Source organism: Xiphophorus maculatus, chromosome 12 (genome assembly GCF_002775205.1).
Source record: "Xiphophorus maculatus strain JP 163 A chromosome 12, X_maculatus-5.0-male, whole genome shotgun sequence".
Lineage (NCBI taxonomy): Eukaryota > Metazoa > Chordata > Actinopteri > Cyprinodontiformes > Poeciliidae > Xiphophorus > Xiphophorus maculatus.
In genome coordinates this window covers 15,875,742-15,900,382 of record NC_036454.1, presented here as the reverse complement: position 1 = coordinate 15,900,382, position 24,641 = coordinate 15,875,742, and the positions used below count along the sequence as shown (strand labels likewise).

Here is a 24,641-nt window from a genome sequence, read left to right as displayed (position 1 = left end):
CCAAAATCTGAGGAGTCGGGACGGGGAATACGGTGGAAAGTGTGAAACCTCGCTCTCCCTTTCGGCCATCTGAATACACACACTGAAACTTTCTCAAAACATAACTCCACAACCAGAACCGGTTCTGGATCTAAGGGTCAGCCTTGGATGTGCGCGCCAGCCCTCCGGGTAGTCTGCGTGGGGAGGAGGAAACAGACACAGAGCGGATGAAGGACCGCTAGACGTCAGCACCTCTCCACATCTCCTCTGCTTCTGTTCGCAGTCAGCCAGCTCGATCTGGATCGATGTTCAATGGGATGGACTGAAATCAGCTGGCGCTCTCTGAGAAAGATCCGCCTGCTCAATGCAAACCTCTGCCCAGCGTGTTTTTCTCATTTATGTGGCAGACAAGTTCAGAAGAAACTTGGTGTTCCGGATACACCAGTCTCTTCTTCTGCATCACTTTCAAGCCCCCCTCTTTTTTTTTTCTTTTTGCACTTTTTTTTTTATCGACTGATACCTTTTGAGTGCGTATCGCGCCATGTCCTTCAGTCGGACTGAGGTGGACCATGAAGTTATGGGATAGCCTGACCACTTGTTTGATTCTGCTCAGTGCAGTGAGGTCCAGCTCGCTGCTCCGAAGCCGACAGCAGCCGGAGAGTCCCCTGGAGGCTCCGCCGGTTCAGATCCGTCTGTCCCTTCTCTCCCCGGACATGCGCCCTGCAGAGACAGCAGGCGAACTGGACACAGGAGACAGATGTAAGAGCTAAAGGTTCTACAAAAACTGTTCGTTTGTCGAAATATTAAATTCGATCAGTGTTCATAATTCTAATTGTCCCTTAAATCATAAACATCTGCGTTATAAGTAGGGTATTGCGAACATTTAAACTTTAAAAACATAACCATTCACACTTTACTAAGTTTTATTTAAAATGGATTTGTTCACTAAATTTAATTCCCATCAGGTGTATTCCAACAAACAACAGGACTAACCTGTTTTTTATGCTTCATGCAAGCATTTTTGACATTAATGTCCTGAATTGTTATCTTGTTAAAAGAGGTTCTCAGGTTAGAAATACATGACAAAAACTTGTTTGTTCAACATCAAACAACATTAACTGTAATTATGACAAAACTCGCTGTACCTTCTGCACTGTGAATTGATTAAAAAATATAGCTCTGTTTAACAAATGGATGAATCGAAGTGATAAATTAGCAGACATTTTTGAAGTTTGAAGTCTGCAGGAGGAAAACATTCCCTGCAGTAGACTGTGGACCATATTTGTGTAGGTCAGTAGGTTAAAAGGCTCGCTGAAAGGAATGAGATCTTGGATCAAGTCCAGACTCTTAAGGCTTCCTTTTTTCACTTCTATTTAAAAGTGGCATATCTGGTTGCTTATTTAATGTTTTTAAGTCTTTGATAATTAAAAATCTATCCACTTTTGAAAACTATTTAAATTTCCTTTGACTAAAACTTTTTAAATGAAGTAATCACTTTAATTTGTATTCATGAATCTCACTTTTAAATTATACTCACATATTGCCCACTGAAGATGTGTGATCTCAAAGACTTGTGAAAGGAACGAAAAAGAGTGTTATGTCTTTAAATAATTTAATGCTAGTAGACCCCAAAGCACATGTAGCAGATATTCAGAGGAGCCTTTTATGCTTTATTAGGTTTAGATTTTAATGTGTTTTGGTCAATTCGATCCCTAAAATACATAGTTACTCTATATGCTTCATAGTCTCTCCAAACAATCACTGACAAGATACACTGCAGGGTCTATGCCCTAATCCATCAAAGGGTCAAGACAGAGACAATACCATAAACACAAAGACTCAGTTCCAGAAATATTTCTAGAATCACCAGTTGCATGTTTCGGATTGCATGAGGAAACCGAACCAGGGGTCTCAAACTCCAGTCCTCGAGGGCCGCAGTCCTGCAACTTTTAGATGTGCCTCTGCTGCACCACACCTGAACAGAATAATTAGGTTGTTAGCAAGGCTGGGAGAACTGATCTACACAAGGAGGAGGTAATTAAGCCATTTCATTCCAGTGTTTTGTACCTGCGACACATCTAAAAACTGCAGGACTGCGGCCCTCGAGGACTGGAGTTTGAGACCCCTGCGAGGAAACTCTGGCATTTACAGGAAAACATGAGAAGTGCGTAAAGAAAGGTCCACACAGATGGGAACCAGAAATATTCTTTAGGTCACCACAGCATTGACTCTTTATCGAGGCTCTTACTCACTTGACGTGTCATGGCTAGTTGTTTTGAAGAACATCACAAACTGGAAAATCAACCAGCTTAGGCAGCACAAGTAACAGAAAAAGTCCAAAGAGTGTGGGGAGGCGTGAGGTGGTAACAAGAGGGAATCCTTGGAGGCTAAACAGTATGGAGTGGACAGACGATCTGGCAACCACTGATGGACACTGATGGGACTAAAAGACAAAAATGACAAAATGAGAATGAAGAAGCAGGCTAACTTAAAAGGTCCGGTGTGAACACAAGAACCCAGTGGAAAATGTAAATGAAAGCAAATGAAATGAAAGATGCGAAACCACAAAATGAAATTAAAAAATAATAATAATACATTATTATTATTTAATGTATTAAATAATACATTAAATAATATGTATTATTTAATGGCTTGCAATCCAACCATGGCAATCCTGGTTGGATTGCCATGGTTGGCTGACATATCTTCACTACACCACATTTCAATTTAAAGCTGTCTTGTCGATAGTCATGAATAGATTCTTTTTGTAAAGTAAATGAATCTGTTGGAGTTTAATTAATGGGCTGAATAAAACAAACAAACAAAAAAGCAGAAAAACACAACATATAGTTTTAATAACTAACTAGGAACAAGTTCTGTGAAGCATCAGGCATGTTGGTGATTCTGACATTGTTGGTAATCTGTTTCAGACACCATGGAGGAGCTTATCCAGAGTAACAAAAATGTTATGGACTTTATCAAAATAGTGGTCAGTAGAGTCCGTCGCTCCTCTGCAGATCCTTCATACACTTCCACCTCCTTTTCTTCCCACTTCAGCGAAAACTGGATCAGGACTCGTCACAGAAGAGAGAGAAAGAAGGGAGCAAGGTTGATGAAGGGCAAAGAGAGAAGAGGAAATAAAGGAGAAGAAATGAGCAGGAAGAGTGGAAGACGAGGAGGCGGTGGACAAGGACAGGGCTGCGTGCTCAGACAGATTCACCTGAACGTGACGGACCTGGGCCTGGGCTACAGCTCCAGTGAGGAGATGATATTCAGGTACTGCTCTGGACCCTGCAGAAAGTCAGAAACCAACTACGACAAAATCCTCTTCAACCTGGTCAACAAGAGGAGGCTTCCCGCCAAAGACACGCCCTTGCAGGCCTGCTGTCGGCCAATCGCGTTTGACGATGACCTGTCATTTCTGGACGACAACCTTATTTACCACACTGTGAGGAAACACTCCGCCAGGAAATGTGGATGTGTGTAGAAGGATCTGGTGACTGAATTTGTTTCATTCGGAACAAGGTGTTCAGTGGTGTTTTTCTTTACTTTTTAATGTGAAAACTGTTCTGCAGTGATTATGAAGGAATTCCTGCAAGTGGCGGACTTCAAGTGTTCTTTTTAATGATTCATTTCTACTTTATTTCTCCTTACAGTTTTTAATATTTATCCTTAAAGAAAAAAGCTGCCTTGCAATTATACCCTATGGAATATGTTAGTCACATATGAAAATTTAAGTTATGAAATGCAAAATGTTTTAACTTATTGATATTTATTACACTTTTATAGAGGAATAAATGTTATTTATTGCTGTGAAGGAATTTCAGACCGTGATAAAAGTTAAAGCATTGGGAGGTCATGTTTAAGGTTTGTTATAGATGTCCTGCAATGTCATGGATGCAGCTTTACACTTTACATCATCTGCATTTTAGTCTGTTGTACATAAATAGGAGGCAAAATCATCACGTTAAAACAACACAGAAATGGGTTTTTTATTTACTTTTACATGATAAGCAATAAAGTAAAGACACACTGTTTTATTGAAACAAAGAAGTCTGAATTTTGTTGAATAGGGGTCTGTAAATTGTTGTTTTAAAACAAAGAAAATGGTCTTACACATCTGTCCTATTAAAAGAAAAGCATGGGTCTACCATTGCTTAAGTCGGAAATAAAAAAAAATGTAGAAATGAGTAAGACTGCATCTGAGTTACAAAATGACATGTTAAGCGGAATAAACTTTTCGAAATAAGCAGCTTTTAAAGTAAGACTTATTAAACTAATATTTACTGTAGAACAGGGTAAATTATTCCCATTTGCTTCCATATAGTTAATTTCCAAATGGCACAACAGATTAAGAAGATAGAAATTAACATTAAAACAACAAAGTTTGTTTACGATCCAGAAATCTTGCTTTTACATAAACTATATGACATGTTGGTGTCTCATACATTTTTTATTTTATGCCTGTTCTACATTCAGTAAAGTTACTCAAAGTGGGTAAAGCATCAAGAAATCATGTTCAAGTTAGAGTTTCCAGTTTTCAGATTTTTTTTCAAACTGGGTGACTGAAACATGAAATGATTAATTTCTTCTTGTATCTAAAAACATTTGTATGTAGAGAAATATTGTCTTTCCTTGGAAATGCTTTAAATGTTCTCCTTGTAAACGGAGCTGCACTTCAATTTCAAATAGCAGCGAAGTTAAGTACTGATGTTGGAGAAGAAAGGAGGGAAAATTTGAAGTCAGTACGGTGAAAATGTGGAAAACATCCAGAGATGACAATGAAGACAACAGTGTTGGAACTGGAGCTGTCTCTCACTTCAATAATGTGTGTGGTACTTGATCTGCTTTTGCTCTCTCACATTTCCGTCTGCTGTCTCCATAGCTTTGAGTCAACACAACCTCATTGAACAACTCAGCCCAACAAGTAGTTTTCCATCCCTTTAATTGCCTTATCTATTCTGCTGTTTATTTTTCAGCATAATTTACAGAAAAATCCATCAAAGCAGTCAGAGCAGGGATGCATTCATGATTTTAGGCATGGCTGTCTTTCTGCACTTTAAGCTTATTACATTTTAAATTATTATATTAACAAACCTATCATTTCAATCTGTACAATCTAAACACATTTGAAAAATATTGCTATAGAGTCATGTATCATAATGATGAAAATCTCTGAATCTTTGATAAGAGACCACGTCTGTCAAATCAGTGCCTTTGTCAAAAGAAACCAGAAGCCCAAACTAAATTGTGAAGAAAATACTGAAGATGTTCACAATTAGTTATTTTTTCTGCTCTTATTGTTCATACAGTATCTGCATAAAGATAGATCACCTGTTGAAATGTTGCAGCATGAAATACAGGGAAAGCAGGACATAATGGAAATAGTTGTTTCCTTTACACACCAAAAATGCTGGTTCGGACTAATTTAGTGTTCATTTCAGTACCAATGCATTTTGAATTTATTTACCACATCGTATCAGGGTTCAAACAGTCAAATCTTAACAACATGCACATTCGTGTGTGTGGAGCAAAGGGTGCAGACTTCCACATGCCGTCCCTCTGCAACATCTTTGCAACATTTTAGAGCTGTGATTTGCATGAATATGACTTATGCTTCCATAATCTTTCGCTAGATATGGACATGTAACAAAATACAGAGAAGAGCAGCAAAAACAAGCGAATATAACATTTAACAATATAACAACCACAGAATGAAGCTAAAAATGGAGTCCTAATGACACAAAACACTTTGAAACAAGGTGGATCTTCATGTCTGATTTAAAACACGCAGGAGGCCGGTGCATCCAGGCCTCCGACAGCAAATTCATAGTATCCTTACGTTTTTATTTAAGAGCAAGGAACAACAGGACTCGATCAGAAGACCTTAAGAGCTTAGAAGGAGTGGAAGAAGTTAAAAGTTGGAGTCTGATTGTTTATGACTATAGATAAGACAGAAGGAAGAGGATGAGTGATATAATAGTGAAATGGGATTTTGGAGTGATGTCTAAGAGCAAGTTCTGGGCCACCTGTAAATGAGAAACAGAGTGTTGGCTTAAGTGGATAAACAGAGAGTGAGATTTTTCAAGCACTCATAAGTTACAGCTTCTTACTGCAGGTAGGGGATGTGCTTGTTAGAGAAAAATAGCTGGAGTCAATTCACTCAGTGTGTCTTTTTGTCAACTATCAGTCCAAAATGTCACCTAATGTCTCAGTTTCAGAAGACAATCTTACTGTATGTTCTAGAAAGCCAGAATACAGGAAGATTCTGTCAAAACCATAATATCACTTTAACCTAGATTTAACTGAGAAAGTTTAAGACATCCAGATGTTGATAGCAACTAGACAATTTAGAAACACAGTTGTGGTAGAGGCTTAATGGAAAGGCATCTTATAATCATACATGAAATCATTTCATGTCATTTCTTTCACATGACTACAAAATAGCATAATATGGTATAATATTTATCATTATCATTATTATTATTATTATTATTATTATTATTATTATTATTATTATTATTATTATTATTATTATTATCATTATTATTATTATTATTATTATTATTATTAAGCAGTAATGATAATATTATCTTCTTACCATCATCTTCTTTACAACATATTACTTCAACAACAGTGGTTTCAGCCAGAGGTTTCTTCAGATTATTATTATTATAATTCCTATAACATCTAATTTCCATTTAGGATTAATATTGTATTATTGAATTAAACTTAATATAAAGAACAGGTCTATAAAATAAGTCTAGAAATACAGACCTGAGGTACTATGTTTTCAGAGGCAGTAACAACGAAGCAATACTGTCACAATCTAAATGTAACTTGCTTACACGTTGTTTTTTCTAAAATATTTGATGCGAAGGATTTACTGTAGAGACAGTAGAAATAGCTTTCTGCTAGAACTGTGAGCTAGCAGAACTATGAGTACAATAAAACTTAATTCCAAGTGTCGGCTGCTACTGGGCCCAATACTGAAAGGATAAATCACAATACTGTCATCTATTGCTCCAGTCAACAGAGGAAACCAGGAGAGCCAGTCAACGCGTAGTGTCGGTTTCAGATGAGTCTTCTGTTCCTTTGTTCATGGCGACAGAGGAGCTTGTAATGAAGGCTAGAGTTTCTCTGTGAAGGGATGATGTTCCAGACAGGTGCTAAATACTGACAGAACTGGATTAGTTGACACATTGTTGTTTTACGAAGAGCTAAGTCTCTTGTGCATTTTCAACTTCTTTTGTTTGTTTTTAGATTTGCAAGCTAGTGAAAAATAAAATAAAATAAAGTATCAACTAATCATTTGTTTCATATTGTCTGTTTAACAGTCAAATATTAACAGTATGTTTTGTTTTTGAAGTAATTTTCTAAAATCTGTTTGACTTCTTATTTTGTGAAAACTGTTTATGCTTTAGGGGTCCAGGTCTTGAATTCAAGTCTGAAGTCCTTTGCATGCTTTTCCTGTTGATGCCTTTTTGTTGGTTTTTTTTGTTTGTTTGTTTTTCTGAGATACTATCCAGCCATACTACACACAAAGAAACATGCATGTTCAGTTGAATGACTAATGTAAACAACGCTCAGGTCAGAGTATGTTTGTACATGATCGTCTGTGTTACACCTGACGTATTTCCCTTTTCCTCATTTACTGGAGACAGGCAACACCTGTGAGGAATAAGTAGGTATAGAAAGTGGATGGACAGATGTGTTGTTCTCCTCTCCTATCTCACCTGATTATGATTACTAATCAGCACACCTGTCTCACATGCAGTCATTACCTCCTTTGTTACATATGTCTCTTGGTTTGTTTACTCTTTGACCATCCGTCATCATCCTCAGCTGTCTTGGTTGGTCTTTTCAAGTTCAGGTTTGTCAAGTTTAGTAGCAATTGCCAAGTCAGAATATGCTGCGCTGCACTCTGCCTTCGTTACAAACTGCTTCTGTTCTCTATGTGGGTCCTTCACCTATCGGATTCACTTTCTTCACTTAAGATCAATATTTATGATCTCACAAAAGGAAAGTAACAGGAAAAAAATGACATCCGTTAGAGCGTTCCAAGGACAAAACCACTGCTGATCAAAAATTACACAAAGACTAGTTTCAAGTTTACCAAACCTTTATAATAATAATGAAATTTTTTTTAGTAATATATAGTGTTGATGAGACTAAAAAATCTGCTCTGTAGAAGAAAATCCCAAAGCCCAGCTATTTGTTTGTAACCGTACGCCCTAGTTCACTTGGGTTATCTGGCTTGACGATGAGTCAGAGCACCACTAAATCCACCCTGAAGGGCTCAAACACTAAAAATAAACGAAACAAATAAATTCAAGATTATGGAATAACCCGGTGAAAGTTCATAGTTAATTCTAATTTAGATGCTGTGATATGAAGTTTATTAAACTGAAAACCAAATCTGATATGGCTGAATGAAACAATTCTGCAAAGAGTGGGACAGAAATGCCTCCAACAGTGATGAGAAAGTCCCATTGCCTTCAGTCCTATTCAGTCCTATTGCGACTGAAGGCAGTCGCTGTGATGCAACTACTTAGCAGCTTCAAGGGAGCATCACTTCTTCACATGTGCCATGTTGGTTTGAATACTTTTTTTTTCTCCTTAACAACAACAAAAAAATCACCTTTCAAAATCTTCCTTATGTTTTATGTTTCATATAAATACCCAAAAAACTGTGTAAGAGACAGAAAATAAAAGAGCTGAAATATGAAAGGGGACAGTAACATTTTCACAGTACTGTATAATAGAAAAACAGAAAAGGTGCCACACTTTCTCTAGCAATGAGAAGTCATTTTATGTTGACATTCATCATAACAGGAAAAATAAATGTCTATATGAACAATTTTGCCTGGATTGGTTGAGTTGATACCCGCATGATGACCGAATGTTTCAACATGTTTGTTCATAAGATGTCTACAAAGAGGCTTTCTGAGGCACCACTGAAACACAGTGTCTGGCAGTATTACTTAAGCTATATGATGTCAGTATAATCCACAAAGGGTAAAAAAAAAAAACTTCAAAAAGTAGCCCAGAAAAGACATATGATGACATTACAAGACAAAAATCCATCTCATCTCTTTCTTGTTTTAACAAAAGAGCTCAAAGATCTGACATCTTCACACAATCAAAAATTCTTACATCATGAAAGCATTTTGTTCCTACAAACAAAGGATTGGCCCCCTGACAAAGTTCACTGCCACAAAAACACCCTATAGTGCTGTCTCTGCAACAGAAAGCAGAGGCCAGAGGGATTAAAGTGAGGCTGTTGCACTGATCATCAACTGGTACTATCACCAAACCTCTAGTCTGGACCATCAGCTGCAGATCCTCCACCTGTCAGTAAAGCCCCTGTGCATATTCCACTCAGTTGGAATATGCACATGTTTTGGCAGTTTATGTGAGAGAAAGCAGGGAATACTCAACATCATATCTTAGCATCTGGTGCATTGAGCGAAAAAAAAAAACCTTCCTGAAAGAATGTTTTGAATTTTGCACGGATTTTAAATTTTGCCGTACTGAAAGTATCGTCACAGTAGCGAAATACAACTGAGAAGGATCAAAAGAAAAGGAGCATCTGGGTTTTCTATCAATAATTAAAGCAGCGTGTGACTGCTTGATTTTTTTTCTGACGTGATTTAATCATTAATTCTGAATGTACTGATAATATTTTTGACCCACTTTGTTGCAGTGAATGAAAAGAATCACCTGCATGTTGTTGTGTGAGAGGTGAGAGACGGTTAAAATATTCATGTGAAACTTGAGAAAATGCTTTCCAGCTCTGCACTACAGCTTCACACCTGTGCTGCATCACAGTGTGTGTGGGCGCGCGTGTGTGTGTGTTTATTTAAACGAGCAAGCACATTAATATAGATTTAAATATATAAATGCGTGACAGACGCAATAGCTTAATTCATCTTGACCTCTTAACCTCTTTAGTTTGTCCTTTGTATAAATTAAAGGTGTATTTTTAATCTAAGTTTTGTTCCCACCCCCAGAGTTTAAATCAAAATGTGAAGCTTTTCCTTGTAAGATTTTGTCCCTGTATTTACAAAACCTGTTTCCCTGTAAAGTAGCTTTTAAGAAAATTTTATCTGTCTATTTTTGTGTTTTCTTGTTACACAGCCGTTGCATAGCCGTCATAAAATTATGTGGGACACTCAATATGTGGGACAAAACCTCTCTACATACAGCTGACCTGTAATAGTCATGCAAAAGAAAAATGCTCATGAAGCCTTGGTGTAAATTCAAACTGGAAGACTCTTTAGCCTCACCTGCATCATTCAATCACCACGTCATCTGACGCCAGCCTATCAGCTTCGGACCATGTTCCGTTTTTGGCAGTCATCAATTAAGGACCATCATCCATGGCGCCATCTGCTCTCCAGCCATGTTCAACTCACCCCTGCACCTTCTCCACCTCCATGCTCTCTGCTCCTCAGGCCTCCATCCTTCTCTGACCTCCACCAACAGTGTACGGCCCTTGGGGGGAAGACATCCCTAATCAACATCGAAATGCTCATCCAAGCCTTTCGCAATTCACAGCACAATGTCTTCTGCCGGGGTCCGAGCGCCAAAGAACTTTAATCCATTCATGTCAATAAACTTTTCAATCGCTGCTTTTTCTCCAGTCTTTCCAGATTTGATAAAATTTTTACCTTTGACATTCCATGTTCCTCTCAAAGCTCATAGTAGTTCTAAATAAACATTAATGGAACACTGAGACAAAATCAGAAGCCCTTTCTGTACCACAGATCTTATAAAATTATATTGATTCTAATAAAATTTCTCAGGATTGCATAACTTTCTTGAGTTGTAACAACAGAGCAATATGCAGCTTTGGGTTGTTAAATATTGTCCTTCAGCACCTTTAGGCAAACAAAATCCATGTTAAAGTGTATGTTTAGGCCAAAACTGTTAGAAATCTGCTTCATTGTTTCATTATCCAGCTCCACCATGTCTTGGATTTATAGCATCTTCCTCCATTGAATGAACATTTTGTATCATGTAACTTTCCAAGCAGCTTTAAATACCAATTTTAATTAGATCAACATTTATTATTTGCTTCTTCTGTAAAAGAAGATATGTCACACAGATAATGTGAACTTGACACTTGCATCTCACATAAAGCAGCTGTCATTCTTGGATAATCAAGGTTAGGAATGTGAGAAAATACACATTGCATGCATTCTCAACAGGCCAGTCTTCATTCTTCCCATTGTGTAAACTTTTTTGTAAACTGAAGTACTTCTGCTAAGGTACCGAGTGGAACTGCACTAATCTTCTTTCTAAACACATTGCAGAGTTGTGTGGGCTTAAGACCCCAGGAGGCAAACCAGATCTACCAGTCATATTTCTCAGCCGACCTCCATTTATCCTTTTCACATTCTGCATTTTATCCCTCCTGCATCTTCATCTTCCTTCCATCCTCAACCTCATCTCCCCCCGCAGCTCTGCAGCCACACATTTTAACATCCGTGTTGCAACTTTTCTGAGAAATAAATTCTTCACTGCAGTGAAGGGCATCCATGTTTATTTGTGAAAATCCACAATATACTTGTGGGGTTTTTTTGTCTTCCCCAGAGTTAGAGTGAGGAACCTTTCGCTTCTTCAACAAACACTTCATGTTTTTGCCACACTATTAACATATTTATCCAAACTTTTAAGCTACACACTTAATTTGTTCGGGATACTAGGCACTAAAGGTCTGAACTCTAAGTTTATGCATTCATTTATTAGTTCATATCAGAGAGGTCTTAAAAAAACACAAGCTCATGCTGTGCTTTATGCACGACTTCCTTGGAATGTTATTTTATGCATTGCAATTTATGAAGACATACACAATTAGAGGTCTGGATTATCACTTCCCGGCATAAAAAGTTAATACTCCGTCTGACGAGGGAACAGTATATTTGATGACCATGCTATATTATTAGCCCAAAACACTTCAGTCAGAAACTTATTGTTAAATATAAGCCTTGTGTGTTAGATTCCATAGATTCCTTTCAATCATTTAAAAGCCTGTTATTTCATGACAGACATCTGTTTCCCTTCTGAGGCGAATGAACTCTGAAATGGATCCCACCAGAGCAGAAAATGAATCACAGGGAGCCACTAGTTCAAACCTCTGACTCAGAGCCCCTTCAGCACCTCTCTATGACCTGCCATCCTCTAAAACGACCTTCTCATGACCTCTTGTAGGGCCATAATAACCCTTATACATGTCTAACAGAGTGAGACAAACTGGCAGAAATCTGATATCTCCTGCCCACTTGCTCTACCTGTCAGTAACACACATCATTTAACTTTGACACGAAAAGCAACCCAGAATCTGTACCTGTTTTTAAAAGTTAAGGAATGAACCTGGGCACACAGAGCGAACATGTTTCACTAAACATGGATAAGCGGCACACAGCTTGTTTATTTGCCCTCTGAGTCACTTAAGTTATGCAATGTGATAGAAAAAGTCTGTATCTCAGTGAAGTGGCACATCTTTAAACTAACATCATTTGGACAGGAAACAAGACGTTCTCCTCTGTGATGTATCTGCCCTTCACTAACCTTTAAGGTACAGAGCATGCCTGTGTCATAAACAAGGGTGTGACAAAAATCATAAGACAAACAAAGTGAATAAATCTTTAACATTGTTGGAGAAGCATCAAACGATCATTTATGTTTAAAGGAGTCTGCTGATATCGGCAAACCACAACAAAAGACAGCTGTCTTGCTTTTCCTTCTCGTTGCTGAGTATCACTTCAAGAATATTCTTGATTTCCAATATTTATGGGCTGTTCTGAATTCTTACAACAAAAGAAACAGCATTTCCTCTTATGAATAAGATGAAATGGAAAAATCTCAAACCAGTCACTCACTTAATCTATCACAGAACAAAAGATGTCCTGATTATGGTCTTTCACACTGAGACCCAACTCTAAACAAACTGTCAACAGGCAGTCAAATCACACTGGAAGCTGCAATAAGGTAAACATTGCATGCAGCCATCAAAGGGATACATGGGCCTCACAAATACAAGGAGCTGTCATGGAGCAGTGAGACCAATAACAGATGATCTGCTGCTATTCCAGCCCAATGAAGGCTTAAAAAGAATTAGAATTATTCCTCAATGCGTCATCTACTAGCTGTGGATAATCTGTCCTTGTTGTTGTACAAGAAACTACGTGTTTTTATTTCTTACACAGCATGTAAACAATACTATAGACAGTTCTGCACACTCACAAGAGCAAAAACATAGCATATTATTTTCCTAATTGATTAATAAAACTTTTTTTAATCTGAGATGAACTAAGCTGAATGAATGGAATGGACACAATTTCCACTAAGAAACACACAATATCAGCCATACATTTAAACACACCTGTCTTAAAAAGTCAGTTTTTAGTGACATACAGAAATGAAAACAAAATAAATCATTTCAAATACTTTTTCTACCGTTTACAAGACAATAGAAAATGTCTTTGAATCCCGCAACATAAACTGTCTCAAACATTTAACTGATGCTGTACGCACAACATATTTGGCACACAAATAAGGCGCCAAATTGGTTTAATATTTGTATGTTTATTCCCGTTAGACACTACAATGCTGACGACAGACGGGATTAAGTTTTGAGTCAGACTCTCATTACAGAGGCTGAACCACTTCTCTATGTGTTTGGCACACAGCTAAGGCAAAGGTTGTTTTGTCTTCTGAATCTGGAGACAATTAGTGGCTGGAGCAGAATTCAAAATGTCAGAGCCATTCAGAGAATGGGCCTAAAGTTTCCCAGTGGTGTTTTGATAGAGAGCTGTGAGAAAGAAAGGAAGAAAGTGCACCCATTCCCTCTCTGTCATCTCCTTCCATACTGGAAAACAGATTGTTCTAGATAGGATTAATCCATAATGCATGGTTTTGGTTTCTGAAATGAGTCTTGGTTGATCTCTGGTTTATGTTTTCAGATCTATGCTTTCCATCCAACCTCTTCTCTCCTTTCAAAACACAACAACAGCAACGATGAGCACACAGTACTAACAAGAGTTGGGTTACATTGAACATATTGGGTTATGAGAACATTACAAAGCACTTCCATGACTTGTGATAAAAAATATGTCCATACAGGATGTCATTTGAAATGTTGGTTATAGATGCCACCTGCCCTTCAGTTATCAGATAAACACACTCTGCTCTGTTCGGCTGGATGAAGTCCTGTAGCTGTGATACGATGGCACCGACTTTCATCTATTAATTCCCAGGGCAAGAATGCTCCTCTCGTGTCCACTACCCAAAGCTAACACGCACATGGTCCAGGGTGTTTTCTGCTAGTGGTGGAAGTTATCCATCACATTTTCATTCCCACCCCCAACTCCATGAAGCCCCTCACAGTCACTTCATCTCTTCCCATCACATCTGCCAAAACATTTCTCCCACGCTTACAGTGTCGACACTTTTCAGAGGTTCCCAGAGGAAAAAAGGCCTATATGTTACCCCACAGGCATGATGGGAAAGGTTTAGAGTTAAGAGTCACTAGAAATACTGAGACGTGTGTATATTGTTCTGCACCAAGTATTAGTTTCCTACTTGGTCGGTTGTTTGAATCTGTGAAACCACCCAGCAGGTTAATCAGTCTAATGCCAAATAAATTAATTGAATCATTATTATAATTAACCACTTATTTAAACACAATGAGATATGCAGAATCTACAGTCATTCATACAAGTGAGTTAAAATGCAATATTTTTGTACTGTAAAAAATGAGACCATGAAAAATAAAACATTTTTAAAGCAGTTAAAAAAAACAACTGCAACCAGATTGCAGAAGTGAGCACATGCTTTAACTAAAGATGTCAAAGGATCTTTTTATTTAATTGCAACGTTCAGTTTGCAGTAGGAGTCTGACAGCATCATACATTAACAGATTTATCATGTTTTAAGATCTACTGCCAACAAACCTTATTTCACTTTGTGCTGTCCTGTTTTTTTCTCTTCTTCAAAACAACATTAGTGTTTTGAAATGAGGTGTAAAAGTCTAAAGTTTGGCTTCATCAGGCAATAATATATTACTCTACATCCTTTGAGAAGATTTTAGTCAAACAGTCAGGTTTTCTTCAGACTTGTTTTATAGCCATACTCCTTTAATCATGGATATGGACAAAACACAAGACTTATCAGATAAACAATTTGCAACCTGAAACTCCTGCAGCACAACTAATGCTGCTTTTGGACTCTTTGGAGACTCCTTAACCTCTTTGTGCCTTATATTTTTATTAGGTTGGAAGAAACATGCAGCTAAGTCACTGCTGTGCCATGTTTGTTTTTTCCTGTCACTAATTAATGCTGTCAATGTTCCAGAGTGTATATCTGTCCATCCATAGAATGCCGTGGAGGTTTTTGCGGTCTGTAAATCTGTGCTGCCATCTAGTGGTTTAATGCATTAAAATGCATCTATGAACCAACAAAAATCAAAGAAAGCTGAGAAAAGGAGACAGAATAAGCACTTCAATATTTTTATTTTGAATCATTTTTATTATAGTATACAAATACTCAAACTTATAAACTGACATACAAAAACCTGAAACATCAACAACAAAGTTATACAGAACATGTAAAGAAAACAAAAAGTGAACATTGTGACAAACTGAAACATTTGTTGAGCGGGAATCAGTGTTTTTTTTTAGTCTTTTCTTTTTACAAACAGAAGCAGGTAAATCCTATCTGTCTTTATAAACAGTTTGCTTCAGACAGGAAGCTCTTTAAAAGCTCCCGCAGCTTCTGAACCGCCGCCTCGTCTTCTTCCATGGCCTTGGAGCAGAGGCGCTGGACTCTGCTGTGAAGATCCTCCATACACTTCTGTAGGAGATCAAAGCATAGGAAACACTTTGTGAGAACAGAAAACTAAATGCAGCGTCTTGGGAAAGAACCCTATTGTAAGAAATAAAAATAATGTACCCAAAAATTTAAATTAAATAAATTTAATCTAACCTCCCACCCATCAAATGCCAACACATATTCCTCTCCTCAAAATCACTTATTTTCTTTATGGTAGTCATTAACAATTTAATATCACATTTATAGAAGTACTGCATGGTAATAATGAAGAAATTAAAACAGTTTCTAAAGGAGAACCACTTGTTTAACATGGGTAAGAGATGAGTATTTTCATAGTTTGCATTTCATTCAAACATTAGGCAAATCTCTTTGTTGATTCTGAAAATGACATTGATCCTGTCTGCGAGTTTGAGTGACGAAGAAGAAATCTGCAGCAGAATGTAGCATTCAGTTTACCTGCACAACACTCTGCATGAGATGCCTGCAGAGGTGGAGCTTCCACTCTGGATTGCTTGCAAACAACACTTACATGTAGAAACTCTTATCTGCAGGTTCAACTGTTGTAGTAAAGTATGTAGACAATAGATCTTTTCCATGTGGAGACAGACTGATTTCTGAGGAAACAATAGTAGGAATGTTACCTCAGTTATGGCCAGGTGGGTTGCAGCTGTTGCAAACACAGAAACCAGGTTATTGGCTACAGTTCTCCTCTCTTCATTCGTCTCCTGTAGCACCAGGTGGTATCTAAGAAGAGAAGACAGAAAAACTTAGAGAGAAAACTACAACAACATATCTGAATTGATTTGTTGCTTCAGTCAGACTTTTAAACGGACATTAAAAACAGGAAAAGTAACACTTGAATTTGGAAATTCTAGCAGTCCAATGGTGTCACATACAGCACATGACTTCACCTAATGTGTTGGGTAATCAAGCGAATTTATCAGTTTATGAAAACAAAAAAACAGAAATATGCATGACAACAAAACACCAGGGAAGTCGTAAAGTCTGACTTTCCTGTGTATATTTTGTGTAAAAGTTCAAAATTTTTCAAGAGCCAACTTTCCGGAGCTCTCATTGGTCTCCATTCCTTTAAAAATGTTAAATTCTGTTACAATAACGTAAAGTTACGCAAATACATCTGAAGTGGGCAAGAATTAAAAATAGGAACCGCTGCAGTTCTCCAACAGTAAGCTCACTGTCTAGTTCAACATAAATACGGGTCTTCATCCAACATAGAGGACAAACGGTAGCTAGAAGAAATAGGCCTCAGTTGACTTTTTCTTCTTAATGAGCGAAACGGGAATGAATTGATTATTATTGAAAAGCTTCCAGATATTAGATTATGCTACTGAAATAAAAGATCCATTAATTTTAAGGGGGTTTTTTTACATATCTTTACCAGGAGTAACGGTGAATATGGTGAGCACTGTGTATGTTGCAGACACATTAACAGATGTTGCTTACTGTTGTTGCGCTCCCTTCAGCTCTTGCACGGCCTCATCGTAACCATCATTAACTTTCTTCTCGAGAAGCTTTAGGTGGATCTCTGCAGACTCCATCTCTGCTGCCCAGTCCTGCTCCTCTTGGGCCAACTTCTACAGAAGCATACATTATCATCAGGCACTGCATATATAGGACAAATGTTTCTTTTTTATTGAACAATAAGCATACCTGCATATCAGTGCCCAGCTGTTCATCCACCTTACGGATCTGTTCTCTGATTTGCTTTAGATCGTTGGATTTATCCACAATGTTAGAATTGACCTAAAAGACAAAAATACTACTAGTAAAAATCCCGAAAAGATGTGCATGCAACATTTCAGCACCAAATAATAATAATAATAAAAAAACTATTGCTACTTGTTCACAAGACTCTTCCAGGCTGAGTTTCAGGTTTGACAATCGGCTGTTTTCTTCCTCCACGTCACTGATCAGCTTCCTCAGAAGCATCTACAACACAGCACAAAAAAAAACCCACAATAAAGTTGCTGTTTTAGAATCCATATTTAACTCCAACTTAAAAGACGTTTTGATCAAACTTATCATTAACTTCAGTTATACAGAGAGAGCAACTGAAACTGTAGTGTTATTAGCTGAAGGCACCTTGATCTGTGTTTTTTGCTGAACTCCACTGCCAGTTCCACAGTCAAATGACCTGATCTCAAAATCATGACCGCAGGCGTTTTCTGCAGACATTGGGATCAGTTTCAGCTTCCGGGCCAGCTTGTGGTACTCTGCCACCTTCAGCTCCAGCTGGGATGAAAGGAAATAACATGCAGAGAAAGGCACCAGTTTAAGTCAGAAGAATATGCGTCTTTCATTCAATCCAACCCGACAAGTAAATGTTAGATACACATACCGTCTCCATCACTTTCGCCAGCGTGATTTCCTCGTTCCACCTGTGTTGTTCGGCGTCCTCAAGAGACTTGCTGAGACTGGCGATGGTCTGCTGAAGTTCTCTCTTCTCCCTGTTGATTCTCTCCACATCAGCTGGAGTAAACTTTTGGTTCTGCAAGAGGTGCTGAAGCTCGTCCCTCTCATGCTTCAGAGTCTCCAAAAGGCTGACTGAAACATTACAAAACAGAACAATAAACACAAAGGCAGAGAGAGTCCCTTCATGCGACTGGAAACGTTTTCTCTCCATTTTTATTGGTCTTTTTTTAGAATTTGTCTCTGGCTTTCTTTTAGATAATGCAACTGAAAGAGCAATTCATGTCACAAGAAGTTTGTTTTTCATCTTAGAGATTTTACTCCTGGCTCAGGAGCCTCCATATTTAGCTATATTTCCCTCCTAAATCAAGTCAGTCAAGGAGCTACTACTCCTTTTCATGCGTATGCTGGGTTTTCTCAAACCCGAAGTCTGTGACTACAGTTCTGATGGAGGTTTCTACTAAATTAATTACCTGAATCAGAGTTAAATCAAATGTAAACATGCTGCAGAAATATGTGACCACACTGGTAAATGTAGGCAGGACCTCTCTCTGAAAAAAGGGGATTTCTTAGCAGTTGCACTTTTATGATGCATTCAAGTACAACTGGCACAACAAAGATTCCTAAAATGTCTCTGATTTTTTTTTAAGTGTTGTATAATCCATCTATATATCCAGGCACTAACTAACTTGATTATCTGACTTGATTAGATTTTTTTTAATCAATAAAGAATTGAATTGAATAGTGACTGACATTATATTACACTATATTAAATTAAATCCAGAAACAATGCTCCCATAGCACTGTAGTGCTCTAGTGCCGACATTTCCAGGAGAAAAACAGTTTTCTGCTCATATCTACCGGTGTTCTCCAGCTCGTCTGTCTGTTCTGAAAATTTGTTCTCCAGGCTGACTGTAAAGGACTCCAGTTTGCTTCGATAACTCTGCAGCTTCTTAAGGTCCTCCTGCAGCTTCACCTTCTCCATCCTCTTTGTCATCAGACGGTCCTGTGGAGGGAAGATGGACCAAAAATGACCTGAACTGACAAAACACACAAAGTCCAGCAAACAACAATGAAAAGTGAAGGCAGAATCTTTTTTTTTTTTCTTAATCGCAAAAACAGTACATTTCTTCACATAAATAAAAGTCAAGCAGCTTTCTATCGAGTATAATGTTACATTATTATACTTTATTTTGAGCAACAATTTTTTTCTTACCGTCTGACTCTCTTTCTCTAGACGCTCCAGTTCCTTACTGAGGAAGCGGTGTTTCTCCTCCATCGATTCCAGCAGGGCCTCGTCAACGTTGTAAAGTCGCTCTGTGGGGGAAGACGCACGTCCTCATTTTTTTGTTTTCACACCAAAAAAGTGTTTTTGAATTGCACTCTAATTTGAAGCTCTGGGAACTGCTGTGCTTACTCAGTTTGGTGAGGAACGCCTCATCCTCATCCTCAAAAACATCTTCACCGTGCATGAACTTGGAGTAGGTTTCAGCCATGTAGTCAAGGAAAAGCTGCAATATCAAAATGTATTTGTGCATTAAGTTATTGACTTTGACACAATAAAGATGATTGAATTGGTTCTGGCAAAGAAACTGAATCTAACATATTTTTTTGTACCCGGTTTTGTACGTCCTTTAAACAAATTAGTTTAAATTGCTTATCACTAAAGCTCATTTTGCTGCGACAGACTGGCGACCTGTCCAGGGTGAACCCCGCCTCTCGCCCAGAACGTTAGCTAGAGATAGGCACCAGCACCCCTCCTGACCCCACTAGGGACAAGGGTATACAGAAAATGGATGGATGGACAAAGCTTGTTTTGTTTAAGTTAAGGCAGCTGGATTACCTTGTTATACTCAGCTCCTTCCTCAATATTGGCTGTGTCCTCACAGAAGTCACTCAACAGAAGCTCCTGCTTACTCAAATTCCAGTTGATCTGAAACACAAGGGGTTAGAAACCTTGAACACTTGTACTTTTTTATTACATATGGTGGTGTAATAGAAGAGTTTCTATTAAGGTGGTGCAGAGTTCTCCTTAAACAGTCCGGTGTTTCTGCAGTCTTCTCACCTTGACGTTATCTATGAGCCACATGAGAGCACCCAGAGCCTGGGGCCAAGTGTGTGGAGCTCCAACCGAATACATGGAGCACTTGGAGAGAACGAACGGATATCTTTGTAGAATCAAGAAGAACAGGAGGAGAGAATCAGCAATTTTCCATCAACTAAAGAAGAATATTTGCATTAAAAAAAATAATTAAAAAATACAAACTTGACGCATGGTTAATTATTTTTTAATACATTTTCTAGTTATCTGGCATTAAATTTGTTCTAAGTTATTCTAAGTTGTTCCTTTAAAAGCAAAAAAAAAAAACAACAACAGATATTTTCTCAAATCATAATGTATACGAAATATTGTGTACAGTCCACATAATATAAAAAGTATGTAGATTGAACTTTTACCTTAAGGCTTTGAGCAGAGCTGGAACCTCCTCTTCAACTTTAGAGTTTGGCATTTCGAACGTTGGATCAAGTTGGCAGTAGATGAACTCAAACATCTTTACAAACTCCTTTGTGGAGGGTGACTGCAGTGTTTTGGCTGACAACGTTCCTGGGTAACCCTGTTCTGTCAAGAACTAAAATAAATAATAAATTAAAAAAATATATATATTATTAGGGAAAATCCAGAAGAAGTGGCATTTTTCTTCACACATGCAGCAAGCATACATAATACTTAATCAATATCTTTGCACAGAAAAGATGCAAAACATCCTGTTTAAAAGCGAGTACCCAAGCCAAGTCATGGCTTGGGTGCTTGGAGAAGCACCCAAGGGCGGTGGAGAATTAAGCTTGAAAACATAATGTCTAAAACAGAAATTATGCAAACTACTTGTTCACATCATTATAGATGACCTTTCATAGAAAAATATATGGGCCTTACCTCATGTAGCTGCCTGATGCATTGCTGAACAAAGGATTTATCATGGAGCGGTCTGGAGTCTTTAATCTTCTCAGTTCCTCCAAACCCAGACAAGGTGCTGTTACGCGGCATGCTGGCACCACTAGTTCTGGAGTAAATGATCAATACACAATAAAAAAAAAAAAAAACTTTTCCATTGTGATAAAAAGATTAGTGATAAAATAAAACACTAAGTTAAAGTATTTACAGTAAATTGGACTAATCTTAAGATGTGTCCATCTTTTTACATTAAACAGTAATTATAAAATAAAGACACATCTCCTTGGCATTAATGAATAAATCATGCTTACTTTACTTAATCTAACTTGTGTAATTCTATGAAAATTAAAAATGACCAAAATGCATAACACAAGTGTTATTTAACCTGACAACATCAGGTTGTTAAAGTTGTGCTGCTCTGTACAGAGCAAAAATATATGTGTATGTATGTTTATATAGAAGGTTGACTGAAAAAAGGACTTTAAAAACTATTAATAATTTAGTCAGTGTTTATTCCATGTTTTTGTCCAAGTGTATTAATAAGAACAGTGGGTTTTTTTTTGTTATAGTCTGTAGTTTAGAAGGACTAGGAATAAATATTGGCATATCTGTTCTACATTTTGCTGTAAATCTTTGCAAAAAGTCTGTGAAACTGCGATATTTTTTATTACACCAAGAAAACCACATACTGTGTTTAGCGTTGTGATTGGACGTGTTTGGTCGTTTTCAAGGTTTTGGAAATATTATTCCCTTACCGGGGACCAAAAAAGCTGGTTCTTCTTTCAGAGGTTCCAGATGGTGGTCTGGACATGCTGAGCTTCCCAAAGGAAGGCAGTTTACTAAGATGAGATTCAAATACACACGGTAAATTGAGGAACATCATTCTACATTTAAAATGTTGGAATACATTTGTTTTTTTTTCTTATTTTGCAGTTGCTTATTTAGTTTTACAGCATTATCTCAATATGTTATAACAATAACGCCTACAATAAGAAATCAATGCCCTCCTTTGTAAAATATTTTTGTAGCAGAATGTGTTGTGGGTAAATGGCATTTGAATAGCGCTTTATTCTAGTGGGTGTGGTTTGTTAGACTGGGCATCTAACACTGACGCTGTGTGCAAGAAGGGGATGAGCAGACTCTATTTTTTAAGGAAGCTGAGATCCTTCAATGTGTGCAGCAAGATGTTGGAGACCTTTTATCACAGTGTTGTTGCCGGGGCCATCTTCTTTGCTGCTGTGTGTTGGGGAAGCAGCATCAGAGCCAGCGACTCTAATAGACTAGACAAAATCATCAGGAAAGCTGGCTCTGTACTGGGACTAAGGCTGGAGTCCCTGGAAACTGTGGTGGAGAGGAGGACACTGAAGAAGGTTCTGTCTATTATGGACAATAAACAGCACCCTATCCACCACATAGTGGACAGACAGCGGAGCACCGTCTCACATAGGCTGCTCCAGCTCCGCTGTCGTAGGGACAGATACAGGAAATCCTTCCTGCCACATGCCATCTCACTGTACAATAAAAGCTAAATCATTGTTCTGCACTAATCAGTCCAATTTTGCACAACTGCACTGTGGCACACTTGCTGTACATATATTTACATATACATACTGTATCTGCATTTTTTTGAATCTTTGCAAGGACTGCTCTAACAACATGTTATATTTTATTTTTATTTTGTCTACAACTGCTACTCAGTGGTGGTTGTTGTGTGTCTTGTCTCTCTGCTGTAACTGCGAAATAATTTCCCTGCTGGGATGAACAAAGTAATTCTATTCTATTGTTACAATAAAAACAACAACCATAAATAAAAAGTAATTACATTTCTGAATCCAAGAAACGATGCACCGCATAATAATATCCAAATATGTGAGCGATAAAAGTTAATTTCAAACAAACCTTTGAGGTGTTGTGTACACCATACTCATCCTGTTGCTGTCTTGAACTCTCATCGGCATGTCTGATGGTCGGCTGCTTGCTCGGCTTTTCCTTCCACTTGATACATTCAGAAATAAAGCATACGTTCGTATCTAATAAACAGCTGCTACATAAAAGGCAACATTTGTAGCTACCGATTACAGCTGATGATCTAGTTTTGCTAGCTTAGCTGTCACAATCTGAATATAAAACAGCTTGTCGGGCTAATCAGACGTAATCCCATTTTTAAAAATGAATCTAACGCAAATTTACGGAACATAAACTCAACATACACAATACGACTTAGTGAAACAAAACTTGAAAATAGATATAAACCTCATTAGTCGGTCGGCAAACATCGCGGCAGCTGACTTTAAATTTAACGGTTGTCGGTTAACAAAAGCGACTCGTCCAAGCAGGAAGAACTTATTATACATTTTCCCTGAATTTAGTTCTCCTGCTAGATTTACTTCAGAAAAGTAAGAATTTACACTTACCGCTCCATATCTTATCTGTTTGATTATAAACTAATGTTTACTGAATCAAAAGTTCATCCGACTTTTTCCGGCGAACCCCGCCAAAACACTCCGAAATCGAACAGCGATGACGTTATGCCTATACGGCGTGCGCCTCGGTCCAAACTTGCTTCAACGCATAATACGCATTCCTGGCGGAACCTGCTTAAAGGTTCATTTTCAGCTGTATGACGGAAAACATTTATGTGATTAGTTTGTGTTGTCAAAAACATGAAATGAATGGATGTGTCGATTATCCCAAAAAGGGATGAATGATTGTAGCCATCTAGTAAATGACCTAATTTGTTGATGGTTCACGTATGGCTGACGTAGTGGACATACGAAATGTATCTAAATACTTCGAAATGATAAAAAAAAAAAAAAAAAACATGCAACATTTTTAAAATTTGGGACAATTTACTTAAACTGTCTTTGACAGGGGTTAATACCATCATGAAACAAATAAAAAAAAGAATGTAATTAATATGGAAAATGTGACCATATTTAATAAAGTAAATACTTTTTAGAAAGCGGCAGCAACTCTTTCTGGACAATTGACACTTAACACCAGCAATGATGTTCAAATCTTTCAAAATTTAATTCCCTTTGTTTTAATATCCTATATTAAATTTTCTGTTATTGCGTCTATTATAAAATGATTTAAAGTGTCATTGTGACGCATCAAACACAAACCAACATCTGATTGCTTAACCTGCACTTTGTATAAGGAGAATTTGCACCGACTCAGTTAAGTGTACAAGGCCAAATCATGAAATACACTGACAGAGCGACAGACTAAATTATTTAAATGTGTAAGATTGTGATTACATGAACACAAAGTTTAATGAAGTTCCCCTTTTTGTTTTAAATACATTATTGCAAGATTTAAATAATTAGAGAAAAATTTATTTGATGCATGTATTTCAAATTTTATTTAAATTATTGGGTATATAAATATTTAACAACTTATTTACTGAACTGTGGCAGTTTTGTCCCTCTATATTGGAGAA

At 37.6% G+C, this 24,641-nt stretch overlaps 2 protein-coding genes across 2 annotated transcripts; one reads left to right on the top strand and one right to left on the bottom strand.

Annotated features, from left to right (window-relative positions):
* Window positions 1-217: 217 nt before the first annotated feature.
* LOC102237320 (glial cell line-derived neurotrophic factor-like) lies at window positions 218-4,059 on the top strand. The gene is made up of 2 exons (XM_005795067.2): window positions 218-738; window positions 2,910-4,059. Exons 1-2 carry the CDS (start codon window positions 549-551, stop codon window positions 3,464-3,466), a joined length of 747 nt encoding a protein of 248 aa, XP_005795124.1. The 5' UTR covers window positions 218-548; the 3' UTR covers window positions 3,467-4,059.
* An 11,439-nt stretch (window positions 4,060-15,498) lies between these two features.
* On the bottom strand, window positions 15,499-23,714 carry ndc80 (NDC80, kinetochore complex component). The gene is made up of 17 exons (XM_023343179.1): window positions 23,614-23,714; window positions 23,099-23,194; window positions 21,955-22,038; window positions 21,182-21,308; window positions 20,704-20,876; window positions 20,312-20,414; window positions 20,090-20,179; window positions 19,664-19,757; window positions 19,463-19,563; window positions 19,108-19,252; window positions 18,176-18,381; window positions 17,920-18,069; window positions 17,677-17,766; window positions 17,488-17,580; window positions 17,281-17,411; window positions 16,458-16,560; window positions 15,499-15,837 (listed from the first exon to the last, which is right to left on the bottom strand). Exons 1-17 carry the CDS (start codon window positions 23,619-23,621, stop codon window positions 15,709-15,711), a joined length of 1,923 nt encoding a protein of 640 aa, XP_023198947.1. The 5' UTR covers window positions 23,622-23,714; the 3' UTR covers window positions 15,499-15,708.
* Window positions 23,715-24,641: the final 927 nt, after the last annotated feature.

Excerpts from the sequence above, each read along its gene's own strand:
- LOC102237320 (XM_005795067.2), top strand. The coding sequence starts at position 549 with ATGAAGTTATGGGATAGCCTGACCACTTGTTTGATTCTGCTCAGTGCA. Across the intron at positions 739-2,909 it reads ACTGGACACAGGAGACAGAT|ACACCATGGAGGAGCTTATC; the intron begins GTAAGAGCTAAA and ends AATCTGTTTCAG.
- ndc80 (XM_023343179.1), bottom strand. Across the intron at positions 17,767-17,919 it reads AGCAAAAAACACAGATCAAG|ATGCTTCTGAGGAAGCTGAT; the intron begins GTGCCTTCAGCT and ends GCTGTGTTGTAG. Across the intron at positions 17,412-17,487 it reads AGCTGGGCACTGATATGCAG|AAGTTGGCCCAAGAGGAGCA; the intron begins GTATGCTTATTG and ends ATGCTTCTGTAG.